Source organism: Sebastes umbrosus, chromosome 11, assembly GCF_015220745.1.
Source record: "Sebastes umbrosus isolate fSebUmb1 chromosome 11, fSebUmb1.pri, whole genome shotgun sequence".
NCBI lineage: Eukaryota > Metazoa > Chordata > Actinopteri > Perciformes > Sebastidae > Sebastes > Sebastes umbrosus.
In genome coordinates, this window is record NC_051279.1 from 22,910,299 (window position 1) to 22,936,087 (window position 25,789).

General features: G+C 41.0%; 1 protein-coding gene across 1 annotated transcript; it reads right to left on the reverse strand.

Annotated features, from left to right (window-relative positions):
* Positions 1-232: 232 nt before the first annotated feature.
* slc6a3 (solute carrier family 6 member 3) lies at positions 233-25,789 on the reverse strand. The gene is made up of 15 exons (XM_037783503.1): positions 25,630-25,789; positions 24,976-25,186; positions 23,286-23,417; positions 20,557-20,773; positions 11,167-11,305; positions 10,709-10,843; positions 9,079-9,182; positions 8,188-8,312; positions 7,491-7,603; positions 6,523-6,651; positions 6,244-6,343; positions 3,872-3,972; positions 3,008-3,175; positions 2,744-2,815; positions 233-2,195 (listed from the first exon to the last, which is right to left on the reverse strand). Exons 1-15 carry the CDS (start codon positions 25,714-25,716, stop codon positions 2,172-2,174), a joined length of 1,857 nt encoding a protein of 618 aa, XP_037639431.1. The 5' UTR covers positions 25,717-25,789; the 3' UTR covers positions 233-2,171.

Here is a 25,789-nt window from a genome sequence, read left to right on the forward strand (position 1 = left end):
ACATTATTATGTGACATCGCGAGAATCCAGCTGCCGTGCAAGGTAAGATGAAATGTACTCTCCAGGAGAAAACACAAGTGGTCATTTAGTCTTGTTGGCTTAATGTTTTATATGTGTCCCCGTCTGACCTTCTATAAAACCACAGCAGTGCCAGAGAGAAAGGGGAAAAAGTGGCACAGAGAGTTGTAATTTACTCACAAAATAAAAGAAAGAAAAGGGCAAAACAGAGAGGGACCTTTTAAATGTAACAATTTAATTAATTAGACTTTATTCGACAGTACAAAACAAAGTCATACAGTCAGAAACACCACAAGGCACAGTACAGCAGCACAGGCATACAATTTGGGACATAATTAACCCTTCACTGTGTTACATGTACCACAAGGTGACAACAAGTCATCGCTGACCCGTTTGAAAAATGTTTTATGGTCTCCGATTTAACAGAAAAAGTTCATGAGAAGAAAGTTTATATGGATTTTTTTATGGATATGGATAATTCTCATCAAGATCCTTAAGGCTAACATGTATCAACTTCACAGTAACAAAGCAATAATCCATATATATATAATCTTGTTGGTCTTGTTATTCAATATCATACAATACAATACAATACAAGCCCCTCTACATTACATTTACTTACACAGATATATAACTTAAATTACGTCATATATTACATTACACACTATTCATTTGCAGTTCAATAAAAAGCAGCTTTTAAACAGTCTTGAAACACTTAATATGATTCTGTAAACGGTGAAATTAAAGCTTTATGCTTTCTGGAAATGTGACAGTCATAGCTTTCAAATCACCACCTGGAACTTTGTGGGGATCAAAACACACAACTAATGTTCAACTAAACTAAAATGAAATGTGCATTGGCACTAATTTGTTAACATGGGGAAGAGAGATTGACCCGGTACGATAAAGTTAACAATCAAGTGGTCTATTGATTAAAATTAAAGAAAATTATTGTTTTCTTTGGTTGATGAAATCAGCAGTGTGGCTGATGTTATTTTTGTCAGTGTGTCAGTGACAATTATTTGTAGGTTGAGAAGTTTAGAACAGAAAAGTGTTTGTTCACTTATTTTTAGGCTGATTGGGCTTCGGGACAGCTGTTTAAACTAAGTTATTTATGTTTTTAGAATATATTCACCCATGTGATGGAATGACTGTGTTACCATAAACCAACACTTGACACCAATACTTGGTACGATTGAGTTTTTATTGGTCCATCCAATGTGACTATTATACTATTTATGGAGAAATCAGACATTGTTTTAAGTTTATTTAAATTGTGTTATTTTGGTCTATTGATGTAGCAACTGGTATTGATTTTGATGTAAACACAAGGAGGTTCCTTTTTCTCAAAGTCTGTAGGAATTGTGTGTATTATAACAGTCTTTAAAAAGAGAAGGTAAATAAATAAATAAATATATATAACAAACAAGACATGGACTGGAATTCAGTGAAACCTGTGGCATCCATTACATGTCTGACTGCTAATTTTTTTTGTCAAATATCAAATACAAATGTCAATCATTTGTATGTATATTGTTAATTGTTTTGATCCAGAATGACAAATTGAAAAATAACTACAAAAAAATGACACCTACTGCTTGACAATAATTGACTGAGAAAATATAGAATAAGTTTACATTATCTTTAAAAAAAATTGATTTCCAAAAACAATCCAATAAACTCTTCCAGATGTTGTGACTAACTCAACATCTTCACCCCATAAACATAGACAAAATATGTACTATTTTTATTGTGCATCTTATGTCAAATGAAATCCCATTCCAATTCCATTCAGGAAGAGTTTTGTATTAATGGAAGAAGCAATCGGAACACCACATTGCGTGTTTGACTGAATCCCATTCACCAGTGTCAACACAATGGTGGACGGGGTCAATGCACAGCTTCACACACCCACTGTTGAAATTAAAGCACACTACAATGTCTATGGGTTTTTTATCGGCACTTTTAAACTGCTCCTACCACCACCACCACCATCGTCATCATCGATTTGAATGGCTATTTCTTTCTTCTTCTTAGTTTTTCAGACCTTTGCTGTGCATGCATTCATCCACCCAATGTCCATACTCTCATATTCTCTCTCTCACTCTTTCACTCTCTTTATCTCTCTCTTTCTCTCTCTCTCCCTGTACTTTTCAGACCACCAACCAGTGATGCAGCTGTTGGGGAAAATGGAAGATGATCATGAAATAAAACAAAGTATTATTTTACTATTTAATTGAACAAAAGGCTAAAAATCAGTCGTATAATTTATATTAATATTGGCCCAAAACCTGCAGACATGCAAGCAATAAAAATACTTAATAAAAATAAGTGTCTATTTGCACCTGGGTGAGAATAATCACACGGCAGCTATTCGGCTATTTACACCAGGTAATAGTAGTAGTTTTCAGTTGCAGTTTGGTTAGGTTTGGGCAACAAAACTAGTTGGTAAGGTTTAATCAACAAAACTACTTATTTAGGTTTAGGAAAAATACACATATAGCACATATACACATACAGTATGTAATGTGTGCCCGGGTCGGGTGCAAATAGAATTGTTTTTTACGGACACCTGGGTGCTTATCTCTGCCATGCTATATACACCCCGGTGTAAATAGCCACATTGGCTTTTTCCGCCCCAGGTGCAAATAATATTTTTGTCTGCTGACACCTGGGTGCTAACAGCATCTACCTAAAAATAAATTATAATTAGGTCAGCACTTACTGTAAACTGCCGAACCTCCCCGTTGTCTACCAAATGATGCTCTGTCTCTGGGGTGATGGCGTAAGCCAGTCTCTGTTTCAGGAGAAAGGGAAAAGTTAAATTGACATCGTTTTAAAAGTTAAAAATAAATAATTAAAAAGAATACTGAAAGGTATCTGGCAAGACAAATCTTATTAGAGATGAAAGATCAACATTTAAGCGTGAAAATACAATAACTCATTCCCCCTCTCTCTACTCCATTTTTGCCAAGAAGCTCTGACTTACGTCGCAAAACTTTCCAGGCAGTATGCAGAGTTTGTACATGGCGTAGAGAGGCACCATGGACATTGAGGAAAGGGCGAGACACCATCCAACCAGGTTAGCCCACGGAGGAAAGAAGTAGGTGCCGTAGTTTGGAGGGTTGAACGTGGCAAAGCTCACCACCACCACAAACTATGGAAGAAAATGATTTGAATGCAGCATACCTTCATGTCCTCTAATTTTCTGCTACATGATATATTCTACCAGCAGTAAAACATAGTGTCAATATTTCTGTTGTCAAACCATTAAAACTATCTGCAGTAAATGTTAGGAAGTGGTGGGTGTGTTGAATGCCAATCCATGTGTTCCAATTATCATCAAATCACACCTCTCAGCCTCACAGGGAAATACATAACAAAAATACTAGCATAAACAGGCACAAACAAGAGTCTGAGTGATTGTCAAAATTCTGAATCTTACCTTAGATCCTCTCCTTCCCTCAAATCAAGGATTGACGTTCTTTTCTTGAACTTGTCTATGTGTCTTGTGTGGACAAGGAGTGTTTTCCAAAATGTATCTTTTGGCCAAAGTAGTTCAGGCATCAATTAAGAATGAACCTTACGATGGGTCTTCTTTTATACCAAAGATATACAGTAGCTGTGTATGTGTACTGACCGAAAAATGTTGTTGGGGTAGGGGTGGGTGGGTGATGGATTGTTGGATACAAGGAAGACTGGAGTCATGGTGAAAAAAAATGTTGATTTTTGTTTGGCTGTCACTTTGTACGTGTTGAGGTTAAACTCAGTCTGAGTAGTTTCATCCTGCTATTTATTTTGAACTTGTCTTGGTTTGGGTTGTAATGTACAAAAAGTCTGTGCACAGACTCACCAGGAGGAAGCAGGGGCTGACAAACTTCCAGCAAAGCCTCCAGTACCTGCCTGGTCGCTGGCCAATCATCTCCTCAATGTCATCACTGAATCGGTCCACTCCTGAAACACATGGAAATACTTGATATTACTTCCAAGTAGGGCTGTGTATTGGTACTCAATATCTTTTTTGGTATCAACCAAATTAGTACAGCGTAGATATTATCTTATCTCCTGCTCCATCCTGCTCCAATATCGCTCCAGGACGGCTCACATTGTGAGTTTGAAACATGCCTGAGCAAGCCTGACCCAGAGTGTACCTGTCTATTGCGCACAGTGGCTGTGTAAAAGACTGTTTCAGACTTCTGTTATCCAAACATTTCCAAGAACTCCAGAGCATTGTAAAGTCCAAACGTCAACAGTTTTTGAAAAAGATAGATGTAATTATTTCCAAAATTTACAACGTGTTTTTATGTAAAGAAATATTCTGCTTCAATCCATATTTGATGGCGTTTAGCCTTTCAAAACATTTTTACTGCGCACCGGATGCACCTGTATTAATGGTGAGTCCAGCAGCAATCAAACAAAACTGATAAGTTATATTTATTAAAGAAAGATGACTTATAAAATAATAATAAAAAAAAAAACATTCTGTAGGCTACAACCCTTATTACACAGCTTGTCTTTTTTTTGGAGAAATTTGAGTGGAGTGGCTCCAAGAGCTAGCCAGTCAGACACACATACAGCTTCCATTCACATGATGGGTATCGCAAGAAGTCCTCTACTGGTATTAGTATTGGCATCGTCATTTCTTAAACAATACCCAGCCCTACTTCCAAGGCATAGTTAAATACAGCCTTTGCTAAAATTGGTACTGGAAATATTATCAAGGCAATTGGTGCTTTTGTATATGGTCCCTATGCATGAGTTTAAATCAAAAGTTGGCCATGCAGAAACCCTTGATAGCTTATCACAACTTACTTTCTCTCCTAAACCTTGCTGTACATTTTTTTTCCTGCCTGGAGGGCATCTCTCACTGTAGAGGGATAGATCCAAACTGACAACCAGGTATTCAGCACAGCTAAACGTACTTATGTAGTGGACAGCAGAACGAAAGACCACAGTGGCCAGGGGTCAAGGGTTCCTGTCAGGCAGTTATGAGGATGGGAAAAAAGGACCACTCAAGCCTTAGGCTTGATTTATCTGGCTTGCCAAGGTCAAGACCCACCAAACTGGGGCAATATTCTGACCCCACCGCCTGGGGCCTGGTTAGTATTTAGCCCTTTATGGATCCCTCCACAGTCAGGTTCAGCAGTCATGAGACAATAAACTCGATACGCAAGTTCAGGTCAACCATTTTCCATAACCTTAAGATTGTTCTTATAATACACGTATTTTGTGGTTGCTGGAGTTTCAAAATGTGGGTGAGTTTTTCACACTATTTGAAAAGTCATTTTTTCTTGTTTTCAGCTGATGGTGCTATAGGTGAAAATACATGCAGAGGTAATTATCCATCTTAAAGCACTTGGACTTTAGCTATTAATTTACTACTACTACTACTACTATTACTAAACAGGAAAGAAGGAAAAGGAGGAAAACCCAAATGGCTAACCATACTGTAATTATTTACAGAACCATAATTGGTCACTAAACAGCACATAAGGGGTTGAATTCTGAGGCCCTAACATATAGTATAATGAGGTTACACATAATATGTATTCCATGTTGTGCTGATAGAGTGCTTGGAAATTACATTCATCATTCACTCCAGACTAACAAACTGTCTTATCTCATGCAGAGATGCACAGTAAATTATAGAGATGCTGTGTGTTGGAAGAGTGATACATATAACACTGTATATAGCAGTGTAGAGAAGATGGCAAAATTGTGTTAAATCAAGTGTCAATAGAATTTAGACATCTGGAGAGAAATTGACTTTGAGGTCACCCCCACTTGCCACCCACAACAATCTACAACCTAGCTATTAGACAGCTGATTCCTGTCCATGACAAATGGGAATTGCCTGTTCCCCAGCTGCAATTTTCTTTATGTGGTGGCTCACTACTGCCGAGCGAACACAGAGGTAATGCTGGCAGTGTTCAACATGCAGGCCATTTAACATTTAGCTGAGCTCTTATGAGCACCACAGCTACAGTATCTCCTTGTACCTTAACAACACATGCACAGGGACTGAAGTGGCCAACACCGTTAATGGGAATAGACTTTCTAGCTGTGGTATCCCTACGTCTAATAGAACTATGCTGCATTGTGGCACAGCATGCCTATACCAAGAGATTTCTCATCAAACCCTTAATATAGCATCAGCTTTGCCGGCCATGAAAACATGAATCATCTGTTTTTCCTTCTTCTTTCCCAACTGTCCGTCTTTCTCACCATAAAACCATGAAATGCCGATGGCTTCAATAAGCACTCCAAAGAGAATCGATGTTCCTGCCGCAAAGTGGTCCAGCAGTGTGAACACATACATCCCACCCTAGAGAGACAGGAAAAATATAATGAATGTATAATAACTGTATTATTATAATGAGCTTTATTGTATGCTACAGTAAGAACAAATAGGAAAAAAAAAATCAGATTATTCAGTTCACTGCATTTGCATTTGATAGTTGTCATCATTTGATTAGTGGGACAGTGTTCCAACCAGATACTTACATTTGTAACACAGAAGAGGGATATGAGGAAGGTGGCAACAACGATGAAGAGGGTAAACAGCTCTCTGTGCTTGTGGAGGAATTTAAACTCATCAATCAGCCCCGTGATCACCGATTCCATCCCACCCATCTACAACAGAAGGCACAAGAGTTAGATTAAAGCACAAAGTCAGCGAGTCACTGTAGATGTCCAACTTGTTGTTGCATAATTGCCGCGCTGAAGTTCCAAAACATAACAATTTGAACTGAAAATTGTTTGTTATACATTTTTTTGCCAATGATTGTCTAAAAAGCATTACGGTACATAAACTAAATACATCCCCATAAACACCAGCACTATTGCAGCAACATCACAACCTGTCTGACACAATTTATGTCACAAACCAGAAAAGTGGAATAATTCACTCAATTGTCTCTCCCGGCTCCCTTACAGTCAAGATGGCGGCGAAAGATAACAAAAACGGGGATATATTAATCTCTTATCGTGCCTAACTTTAGTGAGTCATAACATATCAGGTATGGAATTAATCTGCAGATGCTCTGGTTCAAAAAGAGACCAAAGTCTTCTATGGATATCAATTTTTCAGCCACAACAAAGGTCAAAATATGGCTTGCAACAGACAAGGTAAGGCTTGTTTTTAGCCTTGCCGATTGCCAGAAATGCAATTTGCTACCGAAGCGGTTGTTGATCACTTGCGGCCCCTACAGGCCGGATAAGAGGAGCGAGGAGTCAGCTGTCAATGACGGTATAAAACAGTCAATAAAATAGTTTTTTTTTTAAATCGTGAATCACTGCAACCCAGAGAGGCCTTTGAGCATACCGGTGGGTCCAGTAGAATGCAAGATTATCTGTGGACAGACAGACAGATACAGACACACAAGGCCAAACGCATGATCTCCCCACAGGCCTGGCGGAGATAATAATGTAAAGGTGTGTGTGTGTGTGTGGGTGGATGGGTGCATACTCACAGCACTGTCAATGCCAAGTGTCAACAGCATGATGAAGAAGATAACCGCCCACACGGATGAACCAGGTAATGTTGCAATGGCTTCTGGGTAAATCACAAACACCAAACCAGCACCTACAGAACAACAAATTCAAGCAAGGGAAATAGAAGACAGCACAAACACACACAAATTAGCATTTGGAGCATTTAACATGGAAGCAGACATAAAAGAATAGATAGCTAAAAAGCAAAATGCATGACCATCGAATAAATCTAACTTACACGTTGTAAAAAAACAAAAAACAGAAGTACAGGATAGTTTGTGCAACAAGTTTAATTTTAATCGACTTATACAGTAAGCAACACAGATCCAGTAACAGCATTGGTGGTATTTGAATCCAGTCAGCAGGTTCATGTGGGTTTTCTTTTTCGTTGATTACAGTCCTGCCAACTAAAGATAGCTCATCTTAAGTATCGTTGACTTGTGGATGCACATTATCTTAACTGTCATTTAAAGCACCCATCACAGAATAATGTCAAAAGTAGCCTGCTGTGGGTTATATATAGTAATATATACCTTCTCTCTTATTTCACACACCGTATTACTGACGTATGAGGAGAACCTCCAACAGTAGGCTCGTAGTCAAATATACAAAGTGCAATAAAAATAAAATGTAGCTACATTGCTACATTACAAACACAGACACGTAATATCATACCGTCTCTGGCAACTTTGTCCAGGGCTACGTTGTGCTTGTGGGACATGTACCCAAGGAAGGAGAAGACCACAAACCCGGAGAAGAAACTGGTCAAACAGTTGATGGAGCTGGTGATGATGGCGTCTCTGAATCAATAAAATCAAATGAGATGAAAAAAATCAGTCATCAGCTAACACGCAGTCAATATCAGCATAATTGGCCAGTCAGTCAATTGAAGAGTTTGTTATGTCGCAGAAAAGTTTAGAGACCCTGGATAGATTTTATGGATTAGTAAGGTAGTCAATGATTTGCCTATTAGGCCCTATGTGACAGACTGGCAAGTCGTCCACCTGCCTTCTGTTGGGAATTAAACCTCATTCAAAATAAAAAAATATATATTTAGCTAGTAGATAACATTAACAAATACATTGATCAGTGTTGAATAAGTGAAAAAGTGTGCGAAAGAGAAATAAGGAGACTAAATGTACACATGCAGTAGTAACGTTGCCTTACAGAAAAATGTGCAATTCAAAATTATTTTTCAAAGTCAGACATTTTTTGGCATTTTAACGAAATAGGTTTTCAGTGATTTGGTGTTTTTGCCCAAGGAGGAATCCTCAAGGTGGACAGTGTCATGTGTCAGTTATCAGAAACATTAAAAAAGAGGAGATAAAAGCCTCCTGTGGGATGCTGATGATTTTCAAAGAGTGCGACAGTTTTGATTGGTGTTACGGCTGTCTGTTAAACAGCATGGTGTCAAAGACATAGCGGGTTTCAAGGAGCTTCAAAGGTTATTGTAATTCACCTGTTTATGTTGCGTGTGTGTGTGTGTGTGTGTGTCTTTGGAAGCAACTCCTCGTCCTGTGTCCGTCTCTGTGAATCCCCTCCTTCCATCTTCGTGTGTGTCTTTACCTGTAACAGTTGTTGCTGAATTTGTTGTAGCTGGAAAAGGCAATTAGCACACCAAACCCCACTCCCAGAGAGAAACAGATCTGTGTCGCAGCGTCGATCCAGACCTGGGGAGCGACAGAACAAGCACACTTGTGTGAAGCGGCAAACAAAAGGCACAGGAGAGGAAAAAAGCCATTATTAGGGATAATTGCAGGAAACTCATTCAACGGCAGTAGATGAAAGACGCTAGTGAATACGGGGGGTAATTTTGCAAATTACTGCTCCATGAATCTATCTAATCTAATTCTCCAATTGCTGCCATGCATCTCTCTGTCTCTCTCCTCCATAACTGAGTCCTTTAGTCCTGCATGCTTAGAGCTCCTTAGTGCGGTTTTCACAGATAAGGAACATATTAGAAACAGGTTAGACAAACAATTTTCACATTTTTTTTTATGCATCTCTAACGGTACTTAACATTGTAAGTTAATCTGTTGAATTCGTTGATCTGCAACTTTTGTCATTCAACCCTGTTGATCAGAATGAAAGATGATTCGTTTCGCCAGGGTGTGTAGCGTGTGCTGGGTTTGTTGTGTGTCACCCAAGCATACGTTTTCTACTCCTTCTCTGCCCTGCTCTGTTGTTCTGTATTTTTAAATTTACTTTAACTCTTTCCTATCTTCTTATGGTTATCCGTTCTTATCCTATTTTTTTTTTTTTTTTCTGGGCTCACTGTTTGCCTGATATGGGATCCATATTTATCTTGAGCATGTAATAGTGAAACACCTACAGCAAAATCAACATAGAAAATAACGTCACTATTGGCTCCATTCCTGGCGTGGACATTTTCAAAGAGGTCCCTTGACCTCTGACCTCAAGATATCTGAATGAAAATAGGTTTTATGGGTACCCACGAGTCTACCCTTTACACACATGCCCACTTGATGATAATCCCATGCCATTTTGGGCAGGTTTTTGCCTGTTAGGCTTGAGTTTACCGTGTTATGATTTAAGCATATTTTCTATGATAAAGCATTACCTGTGAGGGTTTCTGGACAATATTTGTAATTGTTTTGTGTTGTTAATTGATTTTCAGTAATAAATATAAGCATACATTTGCAAAAAGCAAGCATATTTTCCCACTCCAGTGTTGATAAAGAGTATTAAATACTTGACAGATCTCCCTTTAAGGTACATTTTGAACGGATAAAAAAATGTGTGATTAATTAACTATGGACAATCATGCGATTAATCACGATTGCAGAAGTTAACTAACACTGTTAACAATTTTAGAATGATCTAATGTCAACCTAAACTTGCTTTCTATTGTTGCTATTACTGGTATGTAAGGTGCACAGCTAATGACATAATGTTATGACGTACCATTGCCATTTTGAGTCTAGCTTAGCACATTAGCATGATATAGTCGATCAGATATGTTACAAGATACAAGCCAAGTCTATTTAGAGCAAACCCACTTTTTCAGGGGTTTTTTTACACATTGTTTGAAGTGCTAAAGTTAGGTAAAGAAAAGACAATTTAAAATGTCTTTCAGCCACAGTTACTTCTCCATGCCTCCTTTTCTTCCTCTCCTACATCCCCCCACCACTCTCACCTCACTTGTGTCCCCCCTCTCTCTCCTGACGACACTCACCTTGGCGTCACAGAGTCTCAGGAAGTCCACGGAGAGGTAGGCCTTAATGCCATCGATGGCTCCGGGCAGAGTGACTCCGCGGATCAGCAGCACAGTCAAGACAACATAGGGCATCGTGGCTGTGATCCACACAACCTGAAAGGGTCGAATGAGGTACACACACAGATACAGATACACACATACAACACGCATTTACACAGAGAAACAAAGGCCACACACAAACACAGAGTCACACATATGCATGAATGCAAGACAGTAAAAATGCAAATGCACATTTGTATACACACATACAGTGGTCTTAAACTGCTTAGTGGACTTAAACTGGACTAGAAGCATTTCATTTTTCCTTGGGGTCATTCCATAGCTTAAATTGAGTCACTTAAAGATTCTTGGATAGGATTCATAGTACTTTTGTGGTTTTTACATAAAGAAACTACTGGCTATTGTGTCATTCCCACCTTGCCAGAAGTCTTGACACCCTTCCAGAGGCTGAAGTAGAGCAAAACCATCACTACAGCTAGACAGGAAGTCAACTGCCAGCGTGGACGGCCCAGGTCATCGATACCATTACTGTCCTGGATGTGGAGCACCCCTCGTCTAAGGAAAAGAGAATATGCTGTTAAGAACCATGACCACTCCTGAGTATCTACTTACAGTTTACAAAAAACACAGTGATAGATATGAAATAGCTACATCCATATGTTCCACATGTTGATATACAGTAAAAGGCATACAGTACATTACATGGCACATATGTTGTCTCTGAGGCACATGTACAGTGCAGTACGCACCAGAGTTCAGGGTTGATTCTTTGACCCTATGTGTGGCCAGCGGTCAAAAGGATGACAGATGTAGTGGCATTCCTTCTGAATCCCAAAAATAAGCCACAAACGAGCTGTAGGCACAGCAACTTCAGTCTGATGCGAATGACAGGAGATGTAATCCAGTTTAAAACGTTTACTGAAAAAAAGTTAAATATTACATAGTGTCACACGGTAGAAAAACTATGTGCTCCTGTGCCTAACGCAGCTCTCAGCCTCCTAACTCTAGCGCACACTCACTCTCTCACTATATTAAAGGGAGTCTAAATCGTCAAAATTAAATATACATGCGTTTGTCTCTTTACCTTTTTAAACATTACCTAAGTCAGTTACAATAACTAGAAATTATTAATTTTAACTTATATTCACACATTGTGGCTCTTACATATCCGGCCCCTAATGGTTAAGCGGAAAGATTAAGCAATTACAAAATAACTCAAATACTAAGAGCCATCAAACTGAAACAATTAGCAACTAACTCAAATACGTCATTTCTCATAAATACACTACAATTAACATTTTTCAACTCTTAATTATCAGTCCTTTTCTTCACATTTCTTCATCATGTGGTCCTCTTGTGTTTACATTGCTTCTTGCAGCAAGCACAGTTTATTTATAGGTCTCTCCAGGGTGCTGGTTTTGGTCTGCAGCTTCACCCTGCGTACTGTTCCACTGGAGTCTGGTATGGTTTGGATAATTCTTCCCATTATCCATGTGTTTTGTGGGAACGAACTGTCGACTACTAGCACCACATCTCCGAGCTCGAAGTTTCTTTTCAGTTTTGTCCACTTCTGGCGCTCCTGGAGTAGGGGCAAGTATTCACGGATCCATCTGGTCCAAAATAAATCAGCAAGATATTGTACTTGCCGCCAATGTCTCCTAGCATACTGATCATCTTTGTTGAAAGTTCATGGTGGCATGTTGGGCTGTACTTTCATCAGCAGCAAATGGTTGGGTGTCAAAGGCTCTAAATCACGTGGATCATCTGATGGGCTTGTGATCGGTCGATCATTGATTATGCTTTCAACCTCACACAACAGAGTTTGAAGACTGTCGTCTGTGAGGGTCTGTTCTTTGACTAGGGCGTTAAGGATCCTCCGTACAGTACGGATTTGCCGCTCCCAAACCCCTCCTTGATGGGAGGCTGCTGGGCTGTTGAAAATCCATTTTATGCCCTTCTTCTGCATAGCCTTTTCAATTTGTGACTGGTTCAGGTTTTCAATGGCCTCTCGCAACTCCTTTTCTGCACCAACAAAATTTGTGCCGTTATCAGAGCGCATGATGGTAATCTGGCCTCTTCTGCTTATGAAACGGCGCAAAGCGTTGATGCAAGAGCTGGTGTCGAGACTGTCTGCTACCTCTATATGCACTGCCCTGATGGTGAGGCAGGTAAACATTACACCATACCTTTTTACAGTGCTCCGGCCCCGTTTGACATCAAAGGGTCCAAAGAAATCGACACCTACGTTGGTAAAAGGCGGCTTATCTGGTAAGAGTCGATCTTCTGGCAGGTTTGCCATCTTTTGTTCTCCAATTCGGCCTCGGAGTCTCCTACAGACTGTGCATTCTGATATAAGCTTCCTGATGGCTGAGGTTGCTTGAGGAATCCAAATTTTTTGTCTTAGCTGCGACAACATGTAGTTGCGTCCGCACTGTCCAATTTTTTCATGAACATCAGTCAAGATGAGAGTGGCTACTCTGGAGTGTTTTGAGAGAATTGCTGGGTGTTTTGCATCCTCTGGCATGGAAGATCTGTCCAGCCTTCCTCCAACTCTCAAGATGCCATCTTGTAAAATGGGGTCAAGCTTGTACAGCTGACTATTTCTCTTGACAGACACATTACTGTAGAGAGCCTTCACTTCATCAGGAAACCACTGAGCTTGAGTGTCGGATGATCTCCGTTTCTGCAGCCATTAGCTGTTCCAATGTAAGTGGTTTCTTTTCCATAGCAGATTTGTACTTTTCAATGTGCTGTTGCACAAGTACCCTCTGTCTCTCTGTATCTTTTTCAGACTGACTGATGGAGAGCTGTAACTTTTTTCTTTTGTTTTTCAGGTCAGTCAATGTTTCCTTGGCTCTCAAAATCCATGCAACTGCTCTTTTTAGTCGGTCCCAACTTGAGTAGTACTGAAGCAATTTGTTCACAGGGTCAGACTTTTCTTCAGCTGTGATGGTATTCACTGTGATGTTCTTGACCTCTGGATCATTTTGCAGATTTTGAGTCACATTATCTGGTCTCTGTGGCCATTCACTTTCTGGTTGTAACAGAAACTGTGGTCCATTTATCCATGTTTCTCCTTGAATCAGGCTTTTAACTTTCATGCCTCTGGTGGCTTGATCAGCAGGATTCTGTGATGTTCTGACATACCTCCACTGTGATGGTTTGGTAGCCTCACGTATGAGCGTAATCCGGTTTGCCACAAATGTTTTGAAGCGAGCCGTCTCGCTGTCGATGTACTTGAGAACTGTCGTACTGTCGGTCCAGAAAATGGACTGTTGAAGTGTGACTTGCATTTCTTCTTGCAACATCTTGTCCACTTTGATTGCGACGACTGCTGCGGTTAACTCGAGTCTTGGAATAGTGACTTGTTTTAATGGAGCCACTCTCGACTTCCCCATCACAAAGGAACAATGGGTTCTGCCTTGCTCGTTCACCAACACAAGGTATGATGCTGTGCCATAGGCGTTCTCACTTGCATCAGAAAAATGATGCAATCGTGCTTCGACTGTGCGCCCAAATCCTATAGGCTTAACACATCTGTCAATGCTGAAGTCTGAGAGGTGGTTGAGATCTTCCAGCCACTTGCACCATTTTTCGGCTTGCCGGCCACTGATTTCTTCATCCCATCCTTGCTTTTCTTTGCACAGGTCCCTCAAAAGAAGCTTGGCAGGAAGTATGAGTGGTGCCAGGAAGCCAAGAGGGTCGTAGATGGCGTTTACAACAGAAAGGATACCTCTTCTAGTCAGTGGCTTGTCCTGCAGCTTGATGCTGTATGCAAATGTATCATTTTCTGTGCACCACTGTACACCAAGGGCTCGTTCAGTGGGTAAGACATCATGTGTGAGATCAAGGTTTTTCAACTCACTGGCTCGGTGCTCTGTGGGTATGGATGACAATACCTTTCTGCTATTGCTTATCCATTTTGTGAGGTTAAAGCCTCCCTCAGCACACAAGTCTCGAAGGTTCTTTGCCAAGGCAACTGCTTCTTCTTCTGTAGGTGAAGATTTTAGACAGTCGTCTACGTAGAAATTTCGTAGAACTGTTTCAACAGCTTCTGGATCTGCAGTGTCTCTTCTATCCCTCTGCTGTTCTCCGTAAAGCATAAGAAGCAACACTAGGAGATGAAGTCGCTCCAAAAAGGTGCACTGCCATCCGATACTCTTTCATCAGTGCATCTAGGTTGCCGTCCGGCCACCACAGAAATCGCAATAGGTTGGCATCTGCTTCTGGAACTCTCACCTGGTAGAACATTGATTCTATGTCTGCCATCATCGCCACTGAATCTTCCCGAAACCTCAGTAAAGCACCAATGAGCGTATTGGTGAGGTCAGGTCCCTGCATTAGCTGACCATTCAGCGACACATCCTGAAATGAAGCTGTGCAGTCAAAGACCACACAAATTTTCTTTTTCTTCGGGTGTGGGACGTACCAGACCCTGTTGTCATCGCAGTTAAGCTGTTCTTGAGGAACTTCAACAGCGTAGCCTTTATCAAGTAGGCTCTCCATGAAGCCTTTGTAGTCTTCAAGAAACACATCATTCTTTCGTAGTTTTCTCCTGAGACTAGCAGCTCGCTGTTCTGTCACACAGCGGTTGTTTGGCAACTTAGCTGCTTCGTTCCTCAGTGGAAGCCCTATGTAGTAATGTCCATCCACAAACTTTGTTGTCTTTTCCACTGACAACATAAACTGTTTGTCTTCCTGAGACATCTCTTCCTTGTCATCATAATGACGCTCTGGAAAGTCTGTGTTGTACTGTTGGACCAGTAGCTGTTCTATTTCCACCACTGAGATTCGGTTGACACTGTAATGAGCTGTCTTATCCTTGGAAATTATGTTCTCGTTCTTTAAAGGTCCACACACCATCCAGCCCAAGACAGTCTTCACGGCGTAGGGCCCGTCATCTTGACTATTGATTATGTGCCACGGCTCCATTGCCTTTGGGTTGTTGGCTCCTATGAGAAGGCCCACATCAGCGTCAATGTGTGGTAAGGTTACTTCGCTCAGATATGGCCACTTTTCTAGTTGTTGTTGACTGCGGATGTTTTCTTTTTGAACAGGGATGTTGCTGTGTGTGAAAACCTTAGGTAACTGAATGTACTCTGTGTCCTCTAGGTCACACACTTCCAGGTCAGAAAGCATGTAACTGGTAATCAGTTTCTGTCCACCAGGTTCATCTTGGCCCATTGTGCTCAATAAGATCTGAGTCGGTTTTCCTTTCATGTTCAGTTTCTTTCGGAGCTCCTCCGTGCAGAACGTGGCGGTACTTCCAGGGTCCATGAAAGCATATGTCTCTATAGACCGTCCACTCTTACGGGATCTCACTTTCACTGGCACAATCGATAACATACATTCAGTCTCTCCGGCCCCAGTGTAGCCAACTATTTCCTGCGTAACTGGCTTCTGAGCTCCTGAGACCTCTTCCTTTAGAGTGCAGACATCATGTGTTGGAGCAGATGTATTTTTATGTTTCTCTCTCTATATGAAGAAGGTCTGGATGTCTCTGTGAGCACTGTTTGCAAACCATTCTCCTCTTGCAGGTCCTACTGAGATGGCCTTGTGTTAAACATCCAAAGCATAGTCCCTTTAACTTTAGAAATTCAACACGCTCACCGTGTGTCAGCTCTTTAATCTTGAAGCAAGACTCCAACGTGTGATTCTTTTGACAGAAAAGACATGGTGTTTCAAAGGCATTAGCTGCTTTTACTGTGCTAGCCTGCTTCACTGTTGCATCTGGTCTTTTCCTCTCCACTGACACGTTGGTTGCGAAGCTGCTTCCTCTCATTCCACTTTTGAAAGGTTTTTCTTTTTCTTTGGTTTTGCCGGCTGTGGACGTGCGGTTATCTTGGAGTTCTCCAAAGATTGGATCCATAGCCACATTTGCTTGACGATCAATGAAGATAACAAGGTCAGCAAATCGTGCTCTGTGTCCTCTCCTTTCCTTAATTTCAAATGCTGAATTGCGCCACCTTCCCCTCATTTTGTATGGTAATTTGGATACCACTATTCTCATGTTCGTAGGGTTATCCATTTCCTCCATGAACTCCACATCTTCCATAGTGTTACGACAGCCAGTCAAAAAGACAGCATAAGTGTTCAATGCTTTTACATCTTCAGACTTGATTTGCGGCCACTTTAATGCTTTATCAATGTAAGCACTGGCTATCATTAGCTCATCTCCATAATGCTTTTTAAGCAGTCGTTTCGCTTCCATGAATCCTCTTTTCTACGCACAAGTTCTTGTGGTTCTCCTGCAGTGTACTGTTGGAGATAGTACAACTTATCCTGATCACTATCAGTTCTCTGTTCAATGGCTTGTTCGAAAGCTCTGATAAATGATCTATAGGTAAGTGGATCGCCCTTGAACACTGAAATGTCTTTAACTGGCAGCTGAGCCTGTTTCTGTTGAGTAACCATCATCTCTGTAATCATATTTTGCTTCTGCATTACTTGAAGAATGTCATCATTGCTTCTGTCACCCTGTTGTCTGTCAGTGTTGTCTTTGGGTCTTGACCTCACAACCTGTGGCTGTGTAAATTGCAACGACCTGGATGACATCTTACCTCCAGATACAGGTAAGTTAGCGAGCGGATGTTGTCTCCGTTCCTCTTCCTTCACTCGAGCTCCACCTGCCACATGTGAGCGGACATAGCTGTTCATGCCATCTTCTGATCTCTCATAGTCTTTCAACACCTTTACTTGAGCTCTTTTCTCAGCAATAGCAGCCTTTAAAGTCAGTCTTTCCAGCTTGGCTTTAAGACGTGCTTCTTCCAATTCAAGCTCTTGTTTCTCTTGTAAAGCTGCAGCACGTTCAACTAAGCCTGCTAGCTTTGCTTCTTCATTTACACAAACTGATGATCTGACAGACATGACAGATGAGCGTCCAACATTTGAGCTCTTTCTTTGTGCTGGTTTGTTAAAGCCAACTTGTGATGCACTATCTTCAGGACATACATCATCATCTTCATCATTACTACTGTCTGTCTCATCATCATCAGATGCTCTATTTTCTTTCTTTGTTTTGCTTTCACTTGAAGCATCCATCCATTTTTCAGTTTCTTCTTCAAACTGTCTGATAACCAACATCTTAGGCACAACCCAGTTGCTCACATCTGCATCCTTTTCTTCTTCAGGCAGAAGATCTTCTATTTGCATACTGAGCTTTTTAAACTCCACAATAAGAGGGTTGAAATCATTATGCATTAACTTTTGCACTTTTTGCAAATTGTCAGCATCACTCATCAAACTGTCAACTTCTTTTCTTTTACCAGTTATCCGAGCTAATACTCCTCTCCTGGTTCCAATCAGCCGATGCAGTTTATCCTCCAGTGCTCTCTCAGTTAACTTGCACATTCTTTTAGATTCCATTTCCACAGCATCAATTATTTCCTTATCTTCAGCCATATCAGCAAAGCAATGCATAAATTGCGTGCAAATGAGTAAAAAGTATTTCCACTTTTCTCATCAGACAGGTGCATCACAACTTCTCAAAAACGCAGAAACTTCTTTGGCTTTTCCTTAAGGCAAGCTGTTGTATTTGCAGGCGGAGAAATCCACTGCGTTGCTAATTAACAGGTTGTATCAATTAGCATCATGAATCTTCATTAACTTCAGAGCAGCTGTCCGTCTTTCTTTTCTTTATCTTGTCCGACGTTTTTATTCAGTCAAAAACATACCGCGACGTTGCATTGAGCTCTTCTTCCAAGAGGTGCGTCACAGTAACTTCAGTCTGACGCGAATGACAGGAGATGTAATCCAGTTTAAAACGTTTACTGAAAAAAGTTAAATATTACATAGTGTCACACACGGCATGTGCTCGATAACACTGCTCCAAGACCCCGATCACTACTGCGCAGACTCTGTCTCCAAATGACGTAAAAATCTCAAGATGGAAGCTCCCGTAAAAGATATTTTGGCTTCACTTTTGTACAATGGGAGGACATGGAGACGCGTCGTCCATCTATATATGCAGTCTATTGGCAGAGGTAGATGTCTTTGACATAGTGACCAAGCCAGAGACAAAGGTGCAGTTACGATCTGTGACAAAAATACATTTCTAGATTACCTTGAATGAACTGATTCTAGATGTGCTAATACCGGGTGCATTCAGGATGCAGGATAAATGAACCACATTATTATTCACAACTTCAGTTGAGCTTTACAGCTGGATCTGGATCTTGATATCCTGCATAAAATTGTCTTAACAATCAACTCGGTGACAAGAAACATGTAAGCCCCGAGGCAATCTGACCAGATGGATGCCACATGCAACATCTGTTGCTGCACAACTTTGCATTTTAGTAAATTAAAAAGGTCTCAATGATCATAATAGCCTGCCAAGACAGGAAAACTTCAATGGCATTAAAAAGTAACAGATTTGAAAGTGAGCTTTCATGTTGCATTCTGTAAAGCTGAATTACATGTGTCACCTGAAAGACTGAACATAGCTGACACCTTGATTCAGATAATTTCAGAGACAGCCCAACAAATGAGGCTGAATAAGATCAGCCAATGCTCAACCAATGTGGTCAAATTGTCTGCAGGTGGTTCTGTGTAAATAGCACACTGCCATTTCAACTAGCATGGATCAAATGTCTCAACTGTCACAACAGAACAACCCCTCCACTTGCTGGAAAAGAAGACACCTGGTCAGCCTCACAGGGTGGGAGGCTGCATGAGCTAATTGCATCCAAGCTACAGATGCATTTTGAGGAAAACATACCTGATGTACATTTTTGAATATTTTCTTTTTTCTTTAAGCATAATTAGATATTCTAAGACATTAGATTGAGAGCATCAAGCCTACTCCGCTCCATTACTGCATCAAACTATTTAGCTGCGAGTCAGTTGGTTGGACAGTCGGCCAACGAATCCTTTGGCGGCCAAAGTTGAATGCATGAATGCGTGGATGCATGCGAGTACATGGTCGCAGCTATTGCAAATTCACGCTTGTTTCTTGTGCCCTTCCTGCAGTGGAAAGGTGTGGGTGATATAAAACCTTAGATTTACACCAATGTTTTAGTAGTTGGACATATACATGGAGTATGTTTGACTTTAACTACAGTGGTTTTGAAGTTTCCATATTTGCTGTAGGTTAAAAGACCTCAACAAAAGATAGTTTACAATAGAACATTACAGTTTTAACTTTAATTTTGGAATAGAATAATGTGTTATAACCATAGACTGTATATAAGAAGTGGGCATATAGTCAGCGTGAGGTCACCCTTTGGTTTGTGGACTGCCGTTCTGAAGCCTCGAGTTTGGCATTTTGGCGGTCGCAATCTTGGTAATTGGCCGTCGCAACCAGAAGTGACACGAGAGGGTGGAGCCAAGTACAGCGCTGTTAATCACAAGGTAGCCACGCCCTAAAGCATACCCTGCTTTATGGTCTATTTGACTCTAAATGGGACCATAATTTACTAAATGAACATCATGCTGTATTGAAGAAAACTTGAAACTAGCGATTAAGACCATAAACTCGTGTTTACAATGTTTACTGTGGTAATAAATCAGGTGAGAAGTAGGGTCATTTTCTCATAGACTTCTTTACAATCAGACTTTGTTTTGCTTTAAGTTTAAGCAAGCAACTTTTCTTTTTCATCACCTTACTTTTAGGTCCCAAAATTGACATTCACAATTAGCTGCTAAGTTGATATACACGTTTCACTGTGACATAAGTACTTTCAAGGGCATGGTGGGGCTCCAAACGGACTATAAATCTATGTAATTGCATTTTCTTAAATAAGAACTAACTATAGCAAACAAATAGTAATGAACAAATATTATAGCCTTAGTTCAGGCCAACTTACTCAAAGTACTCCTGAGCAGGGGTGGCCTTGTAAATGTCGCTGCCTGTGGTGTTGTCAGCCCAGTCGGAGCAGTTAGGACTGTTCCAGGTGTTGTTGCAGTGGACCCACGGCAGCTCGCCGGTGAATGAGGAAAAGAGGTAGAACAGCGCCCAGGAGATGATGACATTATAGTAGAAACCCACATAGAGGGAAATAAGGATCACTGTAAAGCCTACACCTGTTTGGGGCACACAAATGATTCATATTTATACGCATTAAAGACAGAAATACAGAGATAGAAGGAGGGGGGAATTGACTTTGCTCAGTGTTGGAAAGTAACAAAGTGCATTTACTTAAGGTACTTGAATGCTACTTTAAAACTACCTTACTGTATATAAAGTAGTTAAAAATAGCTAAACCTTGACCAGTTACAATAGTAAATTGCTGATACAGCAGTAACACAAATAATGTTATATAATAATAAATCAGTCAAAGGACCTGTAATGGAGTATTTAGATAGTGTTGTATTGAGACTTTTACTTAGGCTAAGTACAGTAAGGTATCTGAATACTTCTTCCATCACTAAAGATATCCAGGTGAGAGGATGCACATTCAAAAACACAAAAAAAAAAAAACATAACACATAATATTATATGCTTTGTTATCTTCTGACGATGATTTAGCATTTTTTTCGTTTAAAATTTGCTCGTAAACTGGCTACTTGCGAAACACTCCGGTCGTACATGTCATCACTCAACTCCAACTCCAGTCTCGCGTCTCAAGTTGCTAATCGGACTGTAAACAATGAGCAGCGCGCGGAAAAATAAGTCTTCGCCCGGATATCCACTGGTTACACCGGAACCCCAAAAATATACCCCCTTGCCTCCAGAGGCTTATCCGTTGTCAGACCGATAGCTGATGGGTTCCGAAATCGTCTTCAAAGTTACAATCTCAAAGATCTCGGTCTCATTCTCATTCGGTCTCATTCGATCAGCGGTGGTTGCAGGAGTGTTTTTGGATCTCACTTCCCTGAGATCGCCAATTGTGATTTTTCCCGAGAATGTCTCCACAGACACTCAGTTCGTAATACTGTAAATTCAAGGGCTTTCATCAGTGGGCCATATAGGCTCAATCACCATTGTGTTATTCGGCAATAGTTTGTGACTTAACAGACATTTATTTAAATGAAAATCTTTGAGATTATTACTTTAAATTGCAGGAAAAGCTAAACAAATTATGCTTTTTAGGTATTTGGTCATTAAGAACCACTGTGAATCAGTAGAAAAAGTAATATGCTCCACACACGGTTCAAACTTTCATATTGCTTTTCTGAACAGTGACTAAATCCTGACAGATTCCACCACACCAGGAAGCCCAATCTCTCGCTTAGTGTGAGTACACACTAGATTATAAACAGGCCCGCGGCCTCGCAGAAAGCACCACATCTTCTAAAGATTGCCTCTTCATGCCTTCATTATCAACACATCTACCCTTTCTATAAATCTGAAACAGTGTCCACTCTTCTAAGGCAGAATGTAATTGTCAACCTTTGCTAAGAGGCATGACCACAAGTGGGCCTTATCGATTCCTTTTGTAATGTGGATGTGATATTTGTCCAGGGAGCGATGCCTCTTATTAGCGCCACATGCGGCCGTGCCATCTCGCCATCTCTCTCTCTCTCTCCGTCTGTCTTTCTCTGTCATTTTCTTCAAATGCATCGATCGCGAGAGGAAACCAGCTTGTTGATCAGAATAATTACTGTCAATATGGGCATGTGTATGTGTGTGTATTTGAATAATTACTGTTATCCCCCCGCTGAGAGACAGAGAGAGAGAGTGAAGCGTGTGATTAGAACGTCAACCTACACAGTGTGGTCCCTGACAGACGGCACATGTTCGCACATGCAGGAGGCAAACGCTCAGAAACACACGCAGAAACACCATGAGGGAGCACGTACAGTACACACCGTAAGGCCACCTTCAGACCAACAAGGATGTGATCTAACAAAACACAGCGGTGCGGCATCATACTGTGAAGCAACAGATGGTCTGCTGGTAATAACGGTATTTGAGGCCGTATTCCGTTGCATCTTTAGGTGTTAAATATGGATTTAAGTGAAACTATAACTTTACCAGAGCAGGACATACAGTGCAGAGACAGAGACGGATGAAAACACACACAAGTCACAGCTTGTAAACTCTGTATAGAGAAGAAAAAAAGTTGAACCAAACAAAGTGTATTATTATATTTTCAACCAATGACTTTGCTCAGAAACGTGAATCGGTCTTAATGCTTCTTTCTCCATTAGCGCTTGTTTGGATGGCATCCTCCTGAACTGCGCTTTGCTTATCGATGTGTTGAAAAGTACCCCTACAGAGTGTTCTCCGCCACTTATTTGACAGAAGGATTTGGACAATCAGGACAAGAGTCTAAAAGCCCAATTTTCATTTGCTTTCCATCTGAGTTGCCAACAGAACCTGATGTTCTGGGGAGGATAAACAATGCCTGTCGCCCCGCTCCACACGGAGAGACAAGCAGACAAAAGAGACTGGCATGTGGACAGACAGGCATGTGGGCAGACAGAAAGACATGTAGATATTAAAGGTCCATTATCAGACAGACAGGCATGTACATACCATGACAGACAGATTTAAAATACACATGGTCAAGAGTTCGCATGTGTATGTTCTCCAGTGTGGGCATGTGTCTGTCTGTATATCTGAATATGTGTCCCTTTGACCACTTCCTACCTTTAAATATGGGGCAGATCTTCCAGACGCCTGCTGCCCCCTCTCTGTTATACTGTCCCAGAGCCAGCTCCATGTAGAAGAGAGGCATGCCTAATATCACCATGAAGAACAGGTACGGCACCAGGAACGCACCTGCACACAGACAGACAGGTCAAACTTCATCTCTAGATGAAAGGTCACATTCCAAAATGCTCATCACGTTCTCATCCCAACTCGTCATATACTGACGCTTTGTCAGACCCCTTTGCGTCACTTTTCAGTTGTAGTAAACATATATTCATGTTGTGAAGTAAACAAAACCCCTTGCTTATAGGTTCAGGCAATAAAACCACTATAGTTAGGTTAAGGTTGGTTGGGCTTCAAACTACTCCGTTTGCACAGTGAAAATGACGCTGTACGTTGTGAACACGGGACATGAATGAACAGCTGGACTCCTGGATGAAAGTCTTTTGCTCTTTAAATGACGTCATCACTGAACTTTCCCTGAGATGGGTTTACTTTGTAGTTAATGGAAAGCCCGCTGCGTCTAATACCGACGCTAAAGGGTGCCTTCAGCGTCGGTATCTAACGCCGATGGCTGTGACAAAGCGGCTGTATTTGTCGCTCTGGGATTTGAGAACGGGCTGAAATACTTTACATGCATAATTCAGGAGAATATAAAAAAAAAAGTTTTATAATCCCATATGCATTATAAAGTTACCATTTTGTAATTGAATTGTACTTTAGTGATATTTGTTCAGGTCCTTTTTAAATTAGGTATAACAGGGTTTATACAGGGTTTATGGAGTTATTATAATCTACCACAAATGATTGGATTACAGTAGGGAATATTGGGATTATCAACTTTAAATATCTCTTTATCTCTTTTAAATAGTTTGGGTTCGGGCACCTCGGTGGTTTAGGGGTTAAAGTGCTGACCATCAACCACAACGTCCCTGGTGTGCACCTAACTGGGAACCTTTTTTGTTTCATGTCATTCCTCGTGTCTTTCTCCTCTAATTTACTGTCATCTCTCTACTGTCAGCTATCAAATAAAATAACAATTCAAAGTATGGCTTAATTGCCTCAAATTAAACTCAGTAATATTTTCCCTAAATACAGGTATGACAACGTGCGGGATTTGAGGGACATATAGTCAGCCCCGACTATGGCTATCATTTAAAGCTCTTGAACGTAATGAGAGCTCCATGTTAAACAGCCATAATTAGTGGCAGTGATTGTTAGAGCTAATCTATTCGGAGCAGCTGTGGTGGTTTTTCCCCTATTTTGATCTCTGTAAAGGGTTGAAAAAAAAAATCTCAAACAACAACCAGCGAGCAAAAGGAGCTGAAACACACACACACACACACACACACACACATCTGCATACATGTGCAAATAGTCTGTGCATGCATGTGCATGCGCGTATTGGCCATACAGGTGAAAATATACAACATACAAGCATGTGTGGATTTTCTTTTTTCCCATTTTTCACCTTTTTTCTCCATCTGTCCTTTCAACACAACCACGCACAAATGCTCCACCACCAGCTCTTCAGATCCTTCCTTCACTACTCTCGTAGGAGAAGAGGACCGTCTCACATCCTACATCCTTCCTTCACTCCCTTACTCCCTTCTCTATTCACTATCTCTGGTAAGGGACCCTTTAGACACGAGCTTCCTCCCCCCCTCACCACTTTAATCCATCTCACCTCCTCCATTCTTATAGCAGAGGTAGGGGAATCTCCAGACGTTGGCGAGGTCCACCGCGAATCCGATCACAGACAGGAGGAAGTCAATTTTCTTCCCCCAGGTCTCCCTCTCGTCCTCCCCACTGGGGTGAGTCTGAGCAGGAGTCGGAGCCACGATGGTGGTCGAGGTGAACTGAACCCCATTCTGCTCCTTCACCAGGATTAGCTCCACCTAAAGGGTTAGAAGTCAAGGAGGTAATTGTCAATCAGATGCAATAGGTGCTGAAAACATCAAAGGATAATTTATTGTCTCACCCTTATTTTATTATCATCTCACTTCCCATACAGTGACTATCACCTTCACTTCATCAATTCTTCACGCACCAGCCGAGGCTTTATACGACGCCCTCGGAGTAAGTTAATTGTAAAAAATTCTACTCAAGAAGTCATTAAGTCCATTTTAGCCTCCAGGAAATTTGGCTTTCGTTACCATTACGGTTCTTTTTCCCACCCAACGCTTTTTAGGTCTGCAGAAATTGAGTGAGAGAGACCAAATCAGAGAGAAATGAACTTAATTAAGAAACTTCCCTCCATGCTGTGATTCAATTAGGTTTTCTTAATCAGACTGAATTGCGTGCCATTAATCCACTACATGCGTGTCAGATGTGCACTGACCTCTTTAGGGCCCATTGTGTTGGAGGCGGGCTTCTCCGGGGCTACAACCGACGACATCAGGCCGACAGGGACTCTCTCTGTCAGCATGGAGGGTTGCACAGCCTGCAGGAGAGAAATGCCGCTGATTGCAGAGGAGGAAGGAAGGAAGGTAAAGGTGCAG

Bases quoted from the DNA above. Each gene is read 5' to 3' on its own strand.
- slc6a3 (XM_037783503.1), bottom strand. From the start codon at position 25,716: ATGCTGACAGAGAGAGTCCCTGTCGGCCTGATGTCGTCGGTTGTAGCC. The intron at 23,418-24,975 runs GTGAGATGGATT...GTCTGTGTGCAG, and splicing joins CTGCTATAAGAATGGAGGAG to GTGCGTTCCTGGTGCCGTAC. The intron at 20,774-23,285 runs GTAGGAAGTGGT...TGCCCCAAACAG, and splicing joins GATCTGCCCCATATTTAAAG to GTGTAGGCTTTACAGTGATC.